At 40.0% G+C, this 19,293-nt stretch overlaps 1 protein-coding gene across 2 annotated transcripts in view; it reads right to left on the bottom strand.

Moving 5' to 3' along the window:
- Positions 1–19,293, bottom strand: part of stard13b (StAR related lipid transfer domain containing 13b) — a 61,124-nt gene that overhangs the window by 12,082 nt on the left and 29,749 nt on the right. Inside the window, exon 1 of one of the 2 annotated variants that reach the window (XM_063492966.1) lies at positions 11,055–11,266. The exons of the other annotated variant lie outside the window; for it this stretch is intronic. Within the exon in view, the coding sequence (XP_063349036.1) occupies positions 11,055–11,217 (163 nt within the window). The 5' untranslated portion in view covers positions 11,218–11,266. Of the gene's footprint in view, positions 1–11,054; positions 11,267–19,293 lie in introns of those variants that run through there. 2 annotated transcript variants of the gene reach the window in all.

The raw sequence follows: 19,293 nt of genomic DNA, 5'->3' as shown, positions 1-19,293 counted from the left end.
TTTTATACCCCACTCAGCAGATTTTTGGCAAACATCTAAGCTATAGCCAACAGAGGAGATTGCCTCTGAATCCTTGGACTCTCTTGTATTTCAATACTTTGTATTTAAAAATTAAGAATTTCCTACCATTTCCTAAAAGATGTTTCTCTACTCTCAGTCAGTTTTCTGGCCAGATTACATGAGGTCAGCTTTTACAGTTTTTTTCTCGAAACTTCATCCAAGAAGTGTTAAAAGTGATGTGGGAAAAGTTTGACTTAAACAAACAAAAGGGAAGAACGGTTTTTACAGACTCCAGATGTTGTTACAGCGGGTCAATGAAATGGAAAAAACGTAGGCAGCTGAACTCTGGGAAAACCATGACATAAACTGTCAGCAATCAGCAGCAGTGAATCATGCTGAGCCCCTCGGCTCACAAGACTCTGCGCTAACATCATCCTAACAGTAATATATGTCAATCTGTTTCAACTCTATGTCTGAAGCAAAACAAATACACTCAAAGTCATCTGATATGGTGAGAGTGCAGTTTCATTTAAATAAATGCATAAAGAACACAATTTTTTTTAAATCTTTAAATAAAATATATTTTAGAATTTAAAAAGACACAAACACACTTTTAAAAAAGCAAAAAGTCAACTCAATTTACCTTAGAGTTCAATGTAAATCTTTTAAAGTTAAACATGTGAAAGAATCAAATAAACAAATGTTTTTATAAATCAAATCCAGAAGGACACAGGGACCGGATTGGCTGTACAATACATCAATAGCCTGATTTAACATTATACTGTAAGAGATTAAATCCCCACAATTATGATTTATGAGGAAAATCTATTGGTTTAATATGCGGATAAAGCCACTTTAAAATGATCAGGGTTTTCCATGGCTCCGCGATTACGTAAGGATATCATATCCATCCATAATTTCCTATCATGTGAGTAGAATTCCAGATGTACTCCGCTTGCCCTCTGCCTGCCTCGCTGTGACATTTCTGCCATTTCCTCTCCTGGTCTAATGGGGCCAGGACTGGGTATAAAGCTTCAAGCACAGACAGAATGGCAGAGTCCCTCCACTTTAGTTACCTCAATAAATCATTTAACAGCAAAGACACTAAGAGCATGGCAGAACTTTAAAACGCTCAAACAAACGGTTAAATTTACTATCTGTGTATGCCCACACAAATGTGCCTCCTCCATACTTCGGTGCCACAAAATGAATCAGCCAGATGACTCAGACTGTAACTGAGTACTGAGACTGTCTATAGGAACACCTGGAGAATGACAAACAGAACCAGCGATATGGAAAAAAAAAAAGATTCCACTAGAAGGTGTCGTCATCCTTGGAAGCATAGAGGTGAGGCCTCTCTTCTCCTTTATGATGCTAATTGCATACAGACACCCACTCACTGTGAGGAGTCAGCTAAGGCTAGACAGACAGCCAGGGGAAACACACTGCCCTTCTCCTAGTCTGCAACAAAACCACAACATCTGATGTTTCATGCAGAAAATAGCCTTACATTCCTTCTGTCTCAAAGCTTATAATTGTGTACAGGGGAGCAAACAGGAAGCGCAAAAGAAGAGAACAGAAGAGTTCAAGGAAATGCTCGCAATTCACAAGGTGGATTAATAGTGTGCTGCCCCATGCAATTCACCTAATGCCGTGGGAATAAAGCCTTCCTATTTCAAAAGAAGGTCTTAATTAACAAAGCTCTACATGTCCCTCAGACTCCAATATCCTCAGCACAATATGCCACAGCGAAACAGGAGGTGCCACTGCTTAACATCACAACTGCCTTTCAGTTTATAACATTCACATTATCACTGATAAACTACCAAGATAGTGAAATAAAGAATACTAGTCAAATTAAAGAGACTTCGTTTCTCTCGTATTGAGTAACAACAGAGTACCTTTGCAGATTTGACTTTGTTCTTGATTGGCACATGAGCTAGATGGCTCCACAGGCCAAGTAATTACAGAGAGCCAATGTTGAATCATCCAGGGACCTCCACCCCCTCATTTGATCCTGTGGGGCACACAGGGGACCTGTTATCCTGCGGTCGACACAGGATGCAGGTTTAAAATGATCAGCTTTTGGCTGTGTTGCTAAGACACCAAGGCAAAATGTCCCCAAATACAAATGAGCTGTGCAAATCTTGGGCCAACTTCTGCCCTGTGGTCCACACTGACCTGTGGAGAGATCCTTTCATTGGCCGACAGGTCTCCAGTAACAAAGTGGATAAAGAAAATCTCGGTCCTCCAAAAGAACAGAGACTTTAGGACAATCACAGTGTGAGCCCAGAAAAAGCTGGTGCCAAGGAGGCATTAGCATTCTGAACCTGTGTAAGTGCAAGGTTTCACAATTAAATCTTAGATCCACAGACCAGCCTTTTAATCTATCATCATCATTTGGTCTTTAATTCTTTTCTTTGTCTGTTAAAAGTTATAAACCTTACATTTTTAATGACTGAAGTCTACCTTTCATTTCTCAGCAGACATACACACACAAACTCACAGCAAGCACTTATTGATTTTGAGAGTAAATAACATAACTACGTGAGCTAGGGATCTGCTGCTGTTGACCATTGCCAAAGCCTGCTGGGTCAAAAGTCATCTGGCTGTGTTTTTCTCTTGAGGTCCTGTATTGAATTTAAACAAGAGCAGCACAGCTGTGGTAACACTCTCCTTCACCTCTGAAGGACACCCAGAGAGAAGGTTCTTTCATCTTCAGGGGAAACAACCCATCAGCTCGCTTTCTTTCACCATTTATATTGTCTTTTGTCTAGAAATAGCCATTAGAGCTTTTTAAGCATTCACAAGCTAGTAATGATAATACAATGCACAGTGACAACAATTAAATACCAAGACGCTAACTCACATACGTTCATTCCTGTGCAGTATTGATCATCAGTAGGCTTAAAAAAAACAACAAAAAAAAAACTTCAGTAAAATTCCAGCTTGAAAATCATGCGGGAATGGCACGATTCATGATAATCCAAACATTGCTAAACTCTAGTAAATAACTACAAATGGGTTCTAAAAGCAAATATCAGTTTATGTTCCAAGTCAACAGTCAGAAAGAAAAGGGAAAGCTTTCAAAATCACTCTCTTGTGCTGCCACAAACAGCATTTCCATGGAGGATTTACAGATGATCCCAGACACAAACTATAAACTGATAGCCATTCCTGCTGGCTGGGAGTCAGAGCCAGAAGACAAATAACTGGGTATGATGCTGGGCCCACGTGGCTGAGCAGGCTGTTACAGTGTCTCACATTCACTTGGTTTTGAGAAAATGTTCTAACAATCACATGTTGAATCCCTGGGGTTGCTTTGCAAATAGCAAAAACTGAGGGAAGTGTCAAGTGTACTTCTGCTTCACAGACAGGTGTTCTGCTTCCTCCCCTTTGGTCACACTACAGGATACTTTGGCACATGGCTTCAAACTGACACTTAAACAGAAGTGTCTATTACTACAGAAGGGACCTCTGACCCCAAACTCTAGAAAGGATGGTAATTTCCAGATCCCCATGTACCTCCACTTTACTGCCAACAGCTCTGAATAGAGGAGAAATCAATCAGTCGACCTTTCTGTGAAATACATACCGCAGCAACTTCCAAGAGACAATGTGAAAGCTAAACACTTCCAGACACTGAACTGAAGCCACATTCCCACGCATGTTAAAGTGTTCTGAAAACCATCGTGGAGGCCCTTTTCTTAAGGATTTGCTTTCTTTTGTGATAAAAGTATCAGCTTTGGCTTTTGCAGATTTCCTTCTTCATGCAGGCAAAAGTCCCTGAAACCCTGGACTATTTCCTCAACCCACAGTGATCTTTATAGATTAATCATCGCTCTAGTTTTCAGATGAAATTATTCACTCTATCAACAGATAAGTAACACAGTGCAAGATTAATAACATGGGCAGGGCAGTAATAACATGCACCAAGGAGTTGCTATCTGCTCTCATAAATTTTCCTTTTTCAAAACTGTGGTTTTTTTTAAAGCCAATATAGGAAGCATAGCTTGTTGAAACAGATCCTAGAGAGCTATTGTACCTGTGGACATCTGTGCTCCCTGCAGTCAAGATGTAAGGCCTGCAATCCTATCAGACTTACGGTGAGCTCCACTTTCTCTTCACTAACATCTCCTTGGAGCTGTCTGCTACCTCCCCTCTTTCTTTTCCTTTTCCCTCTCTCAGCAAGATTCCTGTCCTGGCTTTTCTAGTTGACTCCCTCCTCCTCGTCTTTTATGCCAGCTCTGTTACAGTTAGCTCCTACAGTTTCCCATGTGGTCATGTAGTTAAATGTACAAACAAACTAAACAAGTTCTTATACAGTAGGTCTTTGATGCATCCGCATTCGAAGTCCATACATCTTGTCTTTTATGTGAAATTCTATAGGGTGCATGCCTTGATTCTCCATTCTCTTTGATAGTCTACGTAAACACTACAATTTGGTTTTCCAGTGAAGAAGAATTACTAATTGCTAAGAATTACTGACAAACTCTCAGCCAGCTCAGGTGAAATCTTGACAGTAACATGAAAATAGAATTACTGGAAGGTTTATGACACATGTTTCTAAAGTTGTGGCACCCACACAGATCAAAAAAAAATCAGATGCTAATTAGTATAAATGTCTTGATGCATGCTCAATCATCCAGGTAAGGAAATCCCAAAATGCTCCAGGTGATCCAGAAGGGAAGAAGGACAACTGCTGCCTAAGTGAAAACCCTTAGTGATCCCTTATGAGTCAGGAGTATCGGAACAGCTGAGGCACATTTTCTCTGTGATTTTCAAACCTCAAAACACGCTGCACCAAAAATTGGTCCACCCCAAGGATCCAGTTGCCTGGCACAGAGTATTATAGTGTACGCCATTAAGTGCCAGGAGAATTACTGTGATTAATACATCGGGGAAACCAACAACCTCTGGCTAAGCGGATGGCACAACACAGAAGCACTAAGCAACCAGTGGCCACTCTCTCAATGGTGAGGATGTACACATCCTGGACAGGGAGGAACGCTGGTTTGAGCGGGGAGTCAGGGAGGCCATTTTTCGTGAAAAGAGAAAGAGCATCTCTGAATCAAGGAGGGGGCCTAAGGGTACATCTTTCACAATCTTACAATGCTGCGATTGCAGCCATTCCCCAACTCTCTGTGAATGCTTCTCATGACCATTGATCAATGCTTGTGACAATTTGCATATTAATGATCAAGAAACTGACCTCACAGCCCATTTTTCATCAGTGGTGCTAGTTTCAGTCATTATGCAAATGTACTGTTTATAAGATTGGGGAAACCTGCAGTCAGCTGAGACTGAAGAAGTCACTTGGATGAGTGACGAAACGTTTCCCCCCACTGAAAAGGCTACATCTAGATGAACAGAATCAACTTTTTGAGATAATTAGTATAAACTTACACATCCTGTGTAGTTTATGAGTGAAGTAATGAGTAAAGACAAAAATAGAAAGGAAAAAAACATCCCGAAGAAATCCTTCTGAAGTCAGATCCTGCAGAGCTCTATTAGGTCCTCCTTCTTCTCATTTGGAAAGGTTCCCAGAGGGCACTATGCAGGGTTCCCTCCTTCTCTGGGAATGGCCTGGGAGAGTCAGAGGGTAGAGAGAGGGCCAATGTCAGAGCAAGGGCCCCATACCGTGAGAAAGCCCTCTCAGGACCTCCACAATAAAAGCATGGAGCATCCCTTGGGACGCTGGTCCTAATTAACAACTTCAAAGTGAGTGGCTACAAGATTTCCTCAGGAGCTTGATGTACTCATGGAACAGACTTGTAAGTGGCAGCACAGAGGATCATACTGTCAGCACAAGTTTTGTGTATGACGAGGTACAGCTTTGGTTTACCAGTACTGCCAGCCACCCATAGAGTTAAGTGACTGTTCTGCTCTATTAGAGCATTTGTACTCTTACCCACAGAACAATAACTTAAAAATGTAAAACCACTTCTCATCTGTGCCCGTCGGCGTCAGGGCTGAACAGCCTATAAAGAGGAGAGACGGCGGCTGAATGTCTGTGACCTGGATGTGCGCTGCCTTTACACTTCTGTCATTTTTTTCCAGCTATGACTTGTAATGCACATTTCTACCACAAGAGGTCAGTCAAGTGTTAAACTCTGGCACTTCGAGCACTGTGTTTTAATCACCAATTATTTTGGACTGTGTAATACATAGTTATCTATATTTTTTATTTCACATCCATACAAAATACATTTATATATAAGCAAATGTGGAAATTTCAGGTCAGACCCCTAAAGGCACTGACTATATAATCTCTTTTATAACCAAGACCAAGGCGTAAAATAAATCTACTATTCACTGTAAAAACAGTACAGCATTTTTTAGTGGCATGTGGAATATAAAACATCTGAGCAGTTTTCCAAAGCACTTCTGTTAATATGTGACTTTGTGTTCCTGTTACAGTGCAGCCAAGGCATTTCTTCAATCTGCACCTAGTAAATAATTAGCTCCACACATGTGGCAGCTGTCAGCCTCAACTGATTCACACACAGGAGAAGGAGCTTGCAAAGAGTATGTGAGCTCACCCTGCCAAATACAGGCAAAAAGTGGGAATCTGCAAAAGAGCTTTATGAATGCGATCTTTGCTTTACTTGTTAGAGGTTGGTTGGAGTGAGCCAGTTTGTTCCTGAGAGTTACAAGATTCTTAACCATTTGTTTTTTTTCCCCTCTGTTTTTTAGTCAACAGAGCAAGAAATTTCCAACAACTAACAAACTGTACACAGTACATTTTGACTTTAGGAACAGTGGGATCTACAACAAGAACCATGTAGAGCTATAGTTTAAATAGCTCTGTTATACAAGTGTATATGTGCTCTATTATTTAACACTCAAATAATATCTGAAATAAAATGTGTACGCCTGATGTTTTCATTGAAATTCAGACCTTTTTCCATTTGCCAGTTCAACAAAGGAGGATTGGGAGACAAAAATCTGAAACAAGGGTTGTTTAAACAATGTTGAACATTAACAATCTATTTATCTTTACACTTTTTAAACAGGCATTAGGAAGAAAGTCTTTGGGGGGGAAAAAAGCTTTTTGGTTTCGTAGATGTAAATGGCAAAACAGGAATTACAATAAAACGTATAACAACTGGAACATTAATTTTCTAAAATTCTTAACCTTTTTGAGTACCATCCTAGCTTGCATACACCCTGGAAAGAACAGGCAGCACATTGTCCTCAAATGTTCACACCCACAGCAATACAGAGAATAAAAACCACATTGGCATGTGACCAAACTCATATACATACTATATCTACATCTTAACTACTATGTTTAACTATCACACAGATTTCAACATACTTTTCAGTAAACAGGAAGTTATACAATACGTCCAACAGCACATGACAGTCAGTTAGCAGCTTTTGACTATCGCAGCCAATTAAAATGTGAAAAAGGAAGAACTTTTTAAAGTCTTTTTAAGACTCTTTGCTTACATCCTGAATTTTCTATTTTTCCTCAGCTAAGCAGCTTCACTTTTGCAAAAAACACCAAAGTGCAAAAACACTAAATGCTAAGACTTAATTAGAAATAGCATGGTATGGATTGGGACATAGCATTGTTATGCCTAAACCAATACACACCCAATTTTAGTAATTATGCAACAGAACAAACTGCAACAGCACAAGCCATAGATTTCATTATCTGAATTGTGATGACTGTAATGTTGGATGTAGACAACCAGCTAAGCACATTGTCAAAATTGCTTTTCCCTCCCTGTCAGTTTTATTTACTGCCCCCTTAAGGCAGCAATCAAAATCTGCATAGCACTCTCAGCTACAGCCCAGAAACTCATGAATAAAAGATAAACAGGCTTGCAGGAGCCAAGTTAATAATATGCAAGGCTACATCTTGACTTATCATCATACTTTCATTTGAAAGAAGGAGCAGTTATATTTGTTTCACACTCAGTTCATCAAACGCGCCACATGTTGTAGCAGACCGCTGATGAATAATGCAGTGCTTTGGCAGAGGAGCCTTGAGAGGGACATGGCATGGTCTCACTGGATTCCTTACTTTAAAGAGCCCCTTCTACTGATACAACTTCTCAAAAGAGAGAACAATGCAAACCCATTTCCAATGCAGTTTTCAAACCATCTTCCAGTCAGAGGAAGAACAGACGGTGCAGCTTGTCCTCTTAAAAAGCTTAAGTGGTCCTGTCTCCTCTATGCTAACTACTTAAAAATCTGCAAGCAGTACACACATTATCCCACTCAAACATTTCTGCCTCAGTAACTTATCTCTTTTAATCATTTAAACTTTACAGGAAATATAAACCTTGTCATGAAACCTTGATAAAAAAAACAACAAAAAAAAAACACTTGGTGTTTACCAAGTGTTGCTGTGTGGCAACATAAGTACTAATGTAGCTGACAGCACAATTAAGATAGGAGCCTTACAGCCATGGTAGCAAAAGAAAAGATGCACTGCATATTTCCTGGATATGGACAGATTCACTGATATGCACACAGCTGCCACTCAGTAACTTCTGTCATATTAAAAGGAGCAGGATTTGTCCTCAGCTATGGAGGAAAGCACTAACGGCCTTTCCAGGCTAGAGATTGGAGCCCACTGCCTGCGCCAAGGTCAATAAGGCATGAAGAAAGGCCATGGAAGGGTCACACTGGACAGAGCTTCTTGTTCAAAACACAACAGCCCCTCACTTAGGAAAAGGGCCCAACACAGTAAGCGAGAAAATGTAGCAATGTGGCTTTCAACTGGATTTCCAGCAAAGATGAAGCTTCCAGAAGTTTTCCATGATAAAACAGGAATGCTTCCACAGAGGAAAAATGGTCCATGAACAATCGATGAACAGTCAAGTTTCATGATAGTCTGGCAGAGTTTATAGGAATAAAGTAATAAAGGTCGTTTCTTTTTTTAAACAAGAACAACAGTACAAAAAATCGACACATTCTTGACCAGAGACTATGTGCAGTGCCTGGACACAAATGGCTGTTTAAATGTATGATGTACTGTATGTATCTCTGCCCTATGAATAGTAACAAACAGATGCAGAAATTCTGAGAATCCCGGCAAGGGTTGAGCAGGGAGGATTTGAGGGAGAGGGCAAAAAGCTGCAGACAGACTGTAAGCCCTCCAGAGTAATCGCATGTGGGATACTCCTCTGAAATCTCAGAAATATTTTCAAGGACAGAGACGCATTCCTGCTGTAATATACAGACCCCTTCAGATCTGGAACCAGCCAACATACCTTTTTTGTCTCATCTTAATTCACACAGCTGTGCGTGCACATCCATCTACTCTCCAAGCTGGAAAGACAGAATATTTCGAGAGTAACAACTAACGATACCTTAACTTAAAGGACTGAGGAGGATCCCACGCAGATAGCTCAGGATACCTTGAAATGTCATCTAATCGGAAACGTGACTAAGATCGAACAGCCGTCCCTGGAATGTTGGAATGAAACAATACATGAGTAATGCTGCCCATCACCATGACCCACACTCACTTTCAACCTGCTGTGTCAACAGGGCCGACCAGCTGGAATGCAGCAGCTACTGCCAATACACAAAGATCAATTCGGTGGCTCTGTAGCCAGTGCTTTAAAATACCACTTCACTGTTAGCTTCAGCATTTCAGACTGGTATAAGAGCACAAGATGATACACAACTGATGAAAAAGAACCAAAAAACAGTGATAAACAACTAAAATGCTTCTTAAAGTATTTTTTAAAAAGTCACACAGCAGGAAAATTGCTTAATTGTGACAAAACACTGGTTCCAACTAAAGACTCCAAGATACTCCTCAAAAACATGACAAATAAGATCTCCCATAAAAAGAAACCCTGTTATTAAAATGAGTTAACTTGAATAAAAGCATCTTAAATTGCACTTTAAACATACATGTTTTCTGTCCGTGTCATAGATGACCCACAATGTTGGTTTGCTGTCAACCTAGACATCTGTGATCTGAAAACAACACGTCTGGTTACATGACGCCACACGTCAGTACACACCAGATCATAAAGATTTCCACCAGAAAACAGGCGTACACACACGCAGTACTGGGAAATCCACCCAACAGCACCCTTTGTGCATCTTTTACATCATCACAATCAAAAACAAGCCTTGTGTTTTGCCCTTGCCTCTGCGGCGATACAAAATATTATCCACACAAGGCTGCATTATCTGACTCATGCTCTTGTTACTGTGACTGAGAGGAGAACTATGCTGTACGTTACCATCTGATGACCAAAGTTTCTTAGCAATGAAGCTTATGTTATGAAATGCAGCCACCCTTTGATCCAGTGGCAGAGTGCTCACACCTGCATGAGGGAGTGGGAGTCGTAGTATTTAGTCGTCTTTGTTGTTATACATGCCCTTTCTTGGCCTCTGGGGAATGGATTTAAGTCTCCAGGTATTTAAAGACAAAGGAAAGAGGTTAGAGGCCCTGGAGGAAGCTGAAGGCGAAGGGCTCACCTGGTTGCAAGCAGCAATCTTTAAATGAACGGAGTGCTTGTAAACCTGTCAAGTCAAGACATTCATTGATGTATTGTGTTTACACTGTGGGCCCAGCTCTTCTTACATAACTGACCCTATTGCTTATCACCTATCTGTATTTGTTATAGTCAGTCAATACCAATTATTTACCACCTCTGCACCCTTGACTACCTGTTGGCTAAAGGTCAAGTTTTTTTTTTCTCTTCTGCAGCGATACACACAAGCACACCCTGTTTCCGGTACATGTGTCTTTAAAAGCCTGTTAACACTGAATTCCACTTTTATCTAGAAATAAGTGAGAAACCAATAGAGATACAAACTGATATGAAAAAGAGAATCAGCTTATCCCAATCAAAACAAGACACTTACTACTTTGTCAACATATCATCCTGCAATCACAGCCTCATATTCACAAACACATGACAGAACTTATTCACTCCATGTTTTGACTACCACCTTGCTTAGTCAGTATTCCTCTCAATCCTGGAAAAATGACAAATTCACTCAAAAACCAAACGACCAAAAGAATTGAACAATTGTCTGAACTGTCACTTCTGTCCTAACAAGCCTCCTACCTCCAGCAATCTTCTTGAGTAGTTGCTGCCTGGCAATAATCCTGCCCAACCTGTAGCCAGAGCGTCTGCGGTGATGGTCCATTCTCAGGTATATATCCTGAGTCTCAGGGGTCATACTCCCAAGGCACTCACTGGCCGTGGACTCGGAAAGCTCCCAAAACATAACTGTAATAAGCCCCTATCCCCTGGCTGATACACACTCAACCACACAGGGTCTGACCAACAGAAAACTTCACATACATGCCCGAAAAGCCTAAAGTGAGCAGAGAGGGAGGGCACAGCGGAGGCTATGGGGGGAGGAGTGCCAACACTTCAGCCTGTCTCTGCAGGCCATGTGACCAAAATGAAACCAATTGCAAGCAGGCAGTGGGAGTACTGCCCACCTTTCTGAGCTGAATCCAATGTCTGTGTGAATACTTGTCAACTTCCCCCTGCTCTGGAGGGAAATATAAATACCACTGGAATGCCTATGAACTGAGTAAGGAGAGCAGGAGAGGATGAAGAGGGGTTTGGGAGGGCTTACAAAAATAGTGGCTTTCAGACCCTCCCTGTGCTAGAACAATACTTGTGCTGTTGCAGGTCACACAGGCACCAAATTTACAGCACGAGAAATTCTTGGTGTCGTTTTCGAGAAAACTACGGAAAGGGAATGAGAGCGAGAAGTTGTTCTTCATTTGAGAAGTCTTATTTCTGCTCACCCACCCCCACCACATAACAGCCTCTCATAACAGCCAGACACAGGAAGTGCTCTCAGTAGGCTGCCTATAAAGTGTCAGCTACTCACAGGAAAAATAGCCTGGAGTTGGAACACAACTGACCTAATTCCACTTTACTAAACTGAAAAGTAAAGATCAATCTCCAGCAAGTATTTTATTCAGTTCTGATGATCAAAATTAAAGGCTTCATCTCCCTGACACAATAATGTTTAGTCTCACTTTTGTACAATCTGACTATTATCATGTAATAGTTCCTCATAATTGCAGCTGTTGTAGCTGGTACACAAAGACTTAATGACTTTCCATTTTCTGCCATGAACCAACAGACATCTATCAAACTGTGACTTTAAACAAAGCTGTGTAGAACAAAAGGAAAAATGAGGTATTTATGGGACAATCGCTACAACTTATTACAACTTCTTTTTGCATATAATCCCCCCCCCCCTCGCCCCCATTTATTTGTTTATTTATTCATATGCAACTCCGCAAGCTCATTTTCTTGTAAGAGATTCCAGGACAGTAACAAAGTAACTGCTAAATCAATGTACAATGCATTAAAATAAAGATAAACAATCACATGCTCCCTTAAACACATTCTTTCTGATTCCCTTGTGCTTATTAATGACAGAGCAACATATCCCCTGCAATCCTAAAGCTTTTTAGAAGCTTGTGAAAAGGTAAATGTCCTATCCCAGTGAGATCAGATATTAGCCGCTCTTTGAAACTGCTAGATTGCACCAATGTATGGGCAGTGTAGGTGACAGTTCGGTGCATTCACTTTATTTGCGCTCTATCCAGGCAACTCCACATGGCTTATTATTTCCAGTATTACAAACACATCTCATTTGGACTATTTTTTGTGGAAAATATCCCAAACATATCCTCCAGACACTAAACAAAGCTCAGCATAAAAACGGCGTTACAAGGTTGGATTTTTTGACTCCACCTTCTTTTCAGGTTTTACAAGTAAAACCAAAAATGAATCTCCTCTAAGCTAAAAAAACCACATCTCAAATATTTTCAAAAGCAAGTCACTTACTCCATTTGGAATGGCAAACTAAATCATATATTCTTATGATTTTAAAGTCCACTTCTGTCAGCCAGTTTACACCATAAAATAACAGCCTTCTAATACCTGAAATATGCTTTGGTACCAGCAGACACACCCAGTGCCAATCAAGGCCCCTGCCACTCTCCCAGTGACTGTCCCGGCCTCAGCATACAGGCTTGTCTGTTTAGTGTGAGCATGGCGCCATACACGTGAATAGAGCACAAATAGGCAAGCCACCAAGTTAAACACAGCCCCTGTCTGTTCCTCTCACTAGCTGGCATAATCCACCCTAGCTTAAGCTCACAAAGACCACAATTCAGCAGCACACTTCAGAGCCCGCTTCACATTTTCATAAACTTCTCCTGGGTTTAATGGCCCTCCCCACACCCTCAAGTGGCGCTATTTTAATACAAGGCTCTTGCTTTTTTAAAAGCACTAGGTGATGGTGCGACACCATTCAGATGATTTCATTGGGTGACGACTCTTTTTTTTTTTCTCTTTTTACACACACAAACACCTGCATTCATTCATGTTGTGAAAGAATGGCTTAAAGTGTTAGATGCAAAAAATGAGGGCAAACATTTCTGCATATTTCTCTTCCCTTTTGTCTAGACGATGTATATCACCGAGTGCATCATACGTATCACATTACAAAATCAATCTTGTAAATGACAGTGAATGAGATTAATGGTGTCACTGTCTCCGTCCATGCTCAAATACCTGAGCGGTGATCGTGAAAGAGCTACAACATCTTCTGTGTACTCAGAGATGTCCTTGTGTTTAACTTTATGCCGCATGCCATGATGAAATGGCTGTGGTCTGTCCTTAGAGGGAGCGCAGTGACTCCAGCCCTTATCAAACTTGTTTCAACACGCCACTGTCTGGGTTTCAGAGCTCAACTGCTATACCACATGACAACAGGAATCCAGACTCACATTACAGATGCACAAAAACATACAGAGGCTCTGTCAACATAGCTACCATGTCATAAAGTGGATTTTTATTGTTTATATACCCCATAAGGAAAAAAATAGATATATGTGATACTGGGTTTGAATCATGTCCAGTTCACATATAGCAGCACTAGAACACTTCATTATTAGGCCCAAGCCATAATGCAGACTTTTAATGCATGTCAAACTTTCATTGCTTTCCACTCACTTTCTGCCATGTGTGATTACAAAAGGGGAACTTGTATTCTAAATCATCTTGAGTAAGTTGACGCTAGTCTGATGTGGTTTTATTCAGCAGCAGACACATGGATTCTGGACTGGGCAGTCTTGCTTCTGGTGTGGGTATGTTTCCTGTGGTTAAGTTTTAAGAATAACTCTAGTGTGACAGAAGATTTCCACTTCATCAGCCACCACATTTCTGACTGCTGAACTCAGCTCTGCATGATCATCACGCTCAAATACTGCAAGACCAGTTGAGGTCTATATGATGAGATGGTTAAACTTTTTAACTCACTTCAGCTCTTGGATGCTTTTTTTTTTTTTTTTAGCAAGACTTCATGCCTATATTTGTCATTGGGAGTGAATTTAACAACATAAATGCTACAAACCAATTATTTCACCATTGACTGGTTAATTGTAAGTTTTGCTTCTGCTGGGGGTAAAATGTCCAGATAAAATTATGACAGGAGGACGGTCGCTCAAAGCTGCTTATTGACACTTAAACAAATATCTAGCATACCCATCAGCCAGGTGTGATTCTGTGATTCAAAAAAAATTCTGTTTTCTGGATTTGAAGCTTGAGCTCCAAAGCTGAGTACAGAAGGAATATTTGTGGGTTTAGACACCAGGCATAATCTGCAAATGATCCCCAGTTCAAGATTGGGGGACACACAAAAACCCAATTTCTGGCTTAGATAGCCCTAATGCCAATGCCATACCCAGATAAACGGGAGGTTTTAAGAAGGCTTACTCGTGTAAAGTCTGTACCAAATCAAACGTGCAGATCTGTCTGCTGTGGCAACCCCTTGGGAAATAAGGAAGCAGACCAAAGTATCTCGAAATTTTTTATTCCAGGATGCTTATGTCTCCACAATCTATCAGAACTGGACACACGGATCAAGAACGTCTCAACTCACTAAAGTGATGATTGACAGAGAAAACCACTAAACCCTCAGTTTATAAATAAACCAAATATTTTAACACTTTTAAGAGCTGTAATACATGCGTCACACTACTGTACAATACAGGCAATCTTGTATATTTGTATTCCTCCACAGAATTCAGTTGCAACACCTAAATGTCAAATAAAATACTGTTACGGCTGACTTCTAAGGCTGCAACACAACTTACTCCAAAGCTCCTAAATAAGCCAAACAAATCAAATCAGGCATTTCGCTCAAAGCTAAACTTTCAGTTTGAATATTTCTGCTTTGCCAACAAAAATTCAGTTTAAGAGGTTTAATTAATGTCTAGGATTTGGACAAAGGCTCAAAGTCTCAAAGTGATAACCTTGGACTGTCACCTTATAACGAAAAAAAAGTTTGCGATTTAAACTTATCAACATAGGCTGGCAGCTCACATCTCTTTGTTTGAATATGTAATGAACACACATTAATCTCAGAGGTGTTGATAAGGCTTATTAAAGCTTTGGTTTTAAATTTGTTTGCTGCAGAATGGCCTTAAATTTATCTTCATAATATAAGATACTGTATAATTTATTTAAAAAAATAATTAAACTAAACTTTTAGCTAGGCCAGTTCGTTAGTATTTTAAGGTGCAAACACAATTTGTGAAACAGCTGCCATTTCTCAGCTGTATAAGGGTCACCTCCAGCGATGTCGCAACATAAGTTCTTTGTGACATCATAAGTTCTTCGCTGACAGGCCAAATCCATCTCGAGTACCTCACTAGCACCATTATCTACATATACACTGAAAAAAGAAAATATCCAAAAATATATATTTGTACCGCACCTAGCACCCTAAAAAAAGAGAAAAGAAAAAACTTTCAGACAGAGTTCACAAATGATTCAAATCAATTCCCATATGTCAACCATCTACATCTGGGTCTGGTCTCTATGCAGCATTTGTCCCCTCATTGTTCAGTGTCTACATAAGCAGCTTCACATGCTGCATATGGAAAAGAATGCAAGATTAATGTGTCAGATATCCACACACTGGCAAACTCAGCTGCTGCTCCAGTGATGTTCCTAAACAGGCTTCACAGCTGAGCCAAGCATGGATCAGATCTGATATACAACTCTGTGCGCAAACTCAACAACAACTTCTCTAAAGTATCACGTAAAAACATCTGGTCTCCATTTGAATGACTACAGCACTTCAAATCCACCAGTGAAGACAGAGCTGTTTTGTAATTCATGTGGTTTTCCCCACATAAGGCGCTATTGTGGTCACTTTACTGCACCTGGCGGTACACTCGGGCAACTGCACAGATGACTGACGTTCACTTCTGATGCAATTCTCTCAGGGCCATTAAGAGAACCAGTGCAACAAAAACTGACCTTGAAATTATTAACTTAAATCGATCCCAGAGTACTCTAAAAATTAAACATTTTCCACATTATGTAACACAGTCTTAGAAGAAGCAAAAAAATACCAAAACATACCAATAACAAAACTGTGCCTATTGTGGTAAATGTTTCCATCCCTTTTGCCATTAAGTGCCACTTCCTCATATGGAGTTAATTTCATACACATTTCAAAAAGTTAACATGTATGCTATACTTGATATTACTTGGAAAATAAAATTCACTTTCACCGAATAATTCTTGGCAACACATGTGTTGTCACGGAAAAAGGCAGATGCATTTTAAAGGGGTTAAAGCACCTATGTGTAAACATTTTCAGTGCAGTCACAAAGTTGCTTCAGTTTGGGTTTATTTGGGATTTTTTTTTTTGAGCCAAGTATGAGCAAATAATGTAAAGGGAAATAAATGTGATCTATAATCTCAAAGACAGTGGCACAGAAAGCATGCACAATAATGTTACCCTGCAGAAATACAGTCATTATAACTAATGAAAGAAAACCAAATGAAAACCAATTTCTTATGACTAATAACTTAACGTAAATTATGTGACAGAAAATAAGATCAAATATTGCTTCATTCAATCTCATTCACTTCATAAAACTGGTGAAATTACTTATCAGCGCCCCCTTGCGGTGTAACGACCCCACTGTCATTTGAAAGTAATAAAAAAATCGACGCTAATAAAGGAAAACTCTCCTATAGAAAGGTATTAAACTGTATTTATTATAAGTTAATGGCATTTATTAGACAGGTTTTTTTTAGTTTGCTGCCTAACTACCTACACCTTCAACTATGAGCGCAACTAAAAAAATAATTTTTAAAATTGTAATATTAGACCAGACTACATGCACGCGTGGAGTAATTTTTAGGATAAACAGTATCAATAGTGTCTAGACAAAACAAAATCTACCAACACAAAAACAAATTCATAGCCTACCACATTAAGAATGTGTTCTCTTCTTAAATTCTCTTTAAATGTCACTCTGATCAGTGTGCACTTTGATTCACGCAATAATAAAACAATAATAATTATTATACACGAATTATATACGAATTAAAAAACTCTCCCCAGTAATAGGATGGGGTCACCTCAGTCTCTGCTGCGGTGGATGACACTCTATTCCAGCCTATACCGCGGGCTAAGACCTGACCTGAAGCGGGCTACTGACCTGCCAGTCTCCTCTCTCTGACACCCTTCCAGAGTAAATCCCAGGCTTTGGATGTGGAGCTCCACAGCTGCTCGCTGAAAGACCGCCGGAGCTTCAGTTTCGCTGACCTTCTTTTAGAATTCATCTCAAATCCTCCACTCGGACATAATAATAAACTCCTCCTGGTCTCTCACAAACCCCTTTAAACACCCCGACACAAAATCACCTTTTTCCCGGCTTTAAGTTCTTTCTATAGTGGCGGCAAACCTGACTCCGGTGACCGGTCTTCAAACAAAGTTGTCACCATTTCAGTGGGAATTAAATGTATCCCTCCCAGTTAGAAACGGAAATCAGCAAGACAAGTAAAAGTAAGAAAGTGACAGTAAAGCACTAAGCGCGGCTTTCCCACTTCACACCAGATGTGTTTGTGTGCGCGCGTGTATCGACACACAGCACTCTAGTCGTGACGCCTTCAAGTAACGTGGGAAACATGGAAATTGTTAGGAGAACCGATAGCGAAACAGTGCATAATATCTGGGAAAGAAGCAGCGGAGCTTGGAGGGCTGGTGTGAGCAAAAGGTGATTAGATTACATCATTTTAAAACCCAGTTTTGAATAAAATAGAATCATGAGTTTATGCGTTTAACAAATGTATAGCTACGTTTACAGTACAGTAGAAGTAATACACCTGCTCACTTTAAAAAAAAATTAGCTACCTTTAAACCAGTGAAGTCAACATTAGCCTATGACACATTTATTATATGTTCTCTGTTTAATATTTATTTTATTTTTTTCAGAACATAAACACATATTTTGTGCAGCAAAGGTTTCTGGACTCCACCGTGAAACTGACTCTGTCATTTGTAACGCTGGCTGTCATCTTATCAGCACTATTACAACTGAGCAGTTAATACAATATTGTGTACAATGTTAACGCTTTGCATACAAAGTTACTTTTTAAATTAACGCTTCCACAGTTGTACTCGCTCAATTTTCAAGTAGTACCCAGGTCTACGTAGGGCACTTGAAAGCATCACGAGCTACAAACCACGCAACGCCGCAAATACACACTGTGGCTCTCAAATGACAGAATTCACAAGTGAGCAATCACTTTCTCCTGTACTGTCACAATATTCTAATATGAAAATCCAGAAAAATAGCACTGAAATGAATAAATCCCAAATTAGACAAATGCTCTATTATAGGTATTCTTTGCATGTGATGATTAATAATAATTATTCAGTTATTTTACTTACAAATTTGTGTATTGTCTTTACAGTCAGCCTTTCTTTATTAGGTATAACTGACAACTCACATATAGTCTTCATTAGGCAAACCCTGCTAGTACCAGGTTGAACTCCCTTTTGCCTTCATAGCTACCTCAGTTCTCTGCCTTAATTCTGAAAGCATCACAGACTTCCACATGCATGATGCAAATCTCATGTTCCATCACATCTTAAAGGTTACTTAAGATCTGGTGGATGACAAAGTAAATAATATACCATCCTGCTGGAAGATGCTCAGAAGATGGATACACTGTGGTCATAAAGGGATGGACATGGCATTTAAAGGATGCTCAGTTGGTGCTAAAGGACCCAAAGTATACCAAGAAATTCTTCCCCACACCGTTACACCAACAGCAGTACCCTGACCCATAGATACAAAGCAGGATCGATTCATGCTTTCATGTTGTTTACACCGAATTCTGACCCTACTATCTGAATCTTGCAGCAGAAATCGAGACCCATCACACCAAGCAGCAACATTAACATTTTCAACTGTCTGATTTTGGATTGATCAACGCAAATTCTGGCTTTAGTTTC

The sequence above is a fragment of the Pelmatolapia mariae genome, linkage group LG14 (genome assembly GCF_036321145.2).
Source record: "Pelmatolapia mariae isolate MD_Pm_ZW linkage group LG14, Pm_UMD_F_2, whole genome shotgun sequence".
NCBI lineage: Eukaryota > Metazoa > Chordata > Actinopteri > Cichliformes > Cichlidae > Pelmatolapia > Pelmatolapia mariae.
The sequence above is the reverse complement of the archived record's forward strand: the minus strand, read 5'-3'. Positions and strand labels throughout refer to the sequence as shown.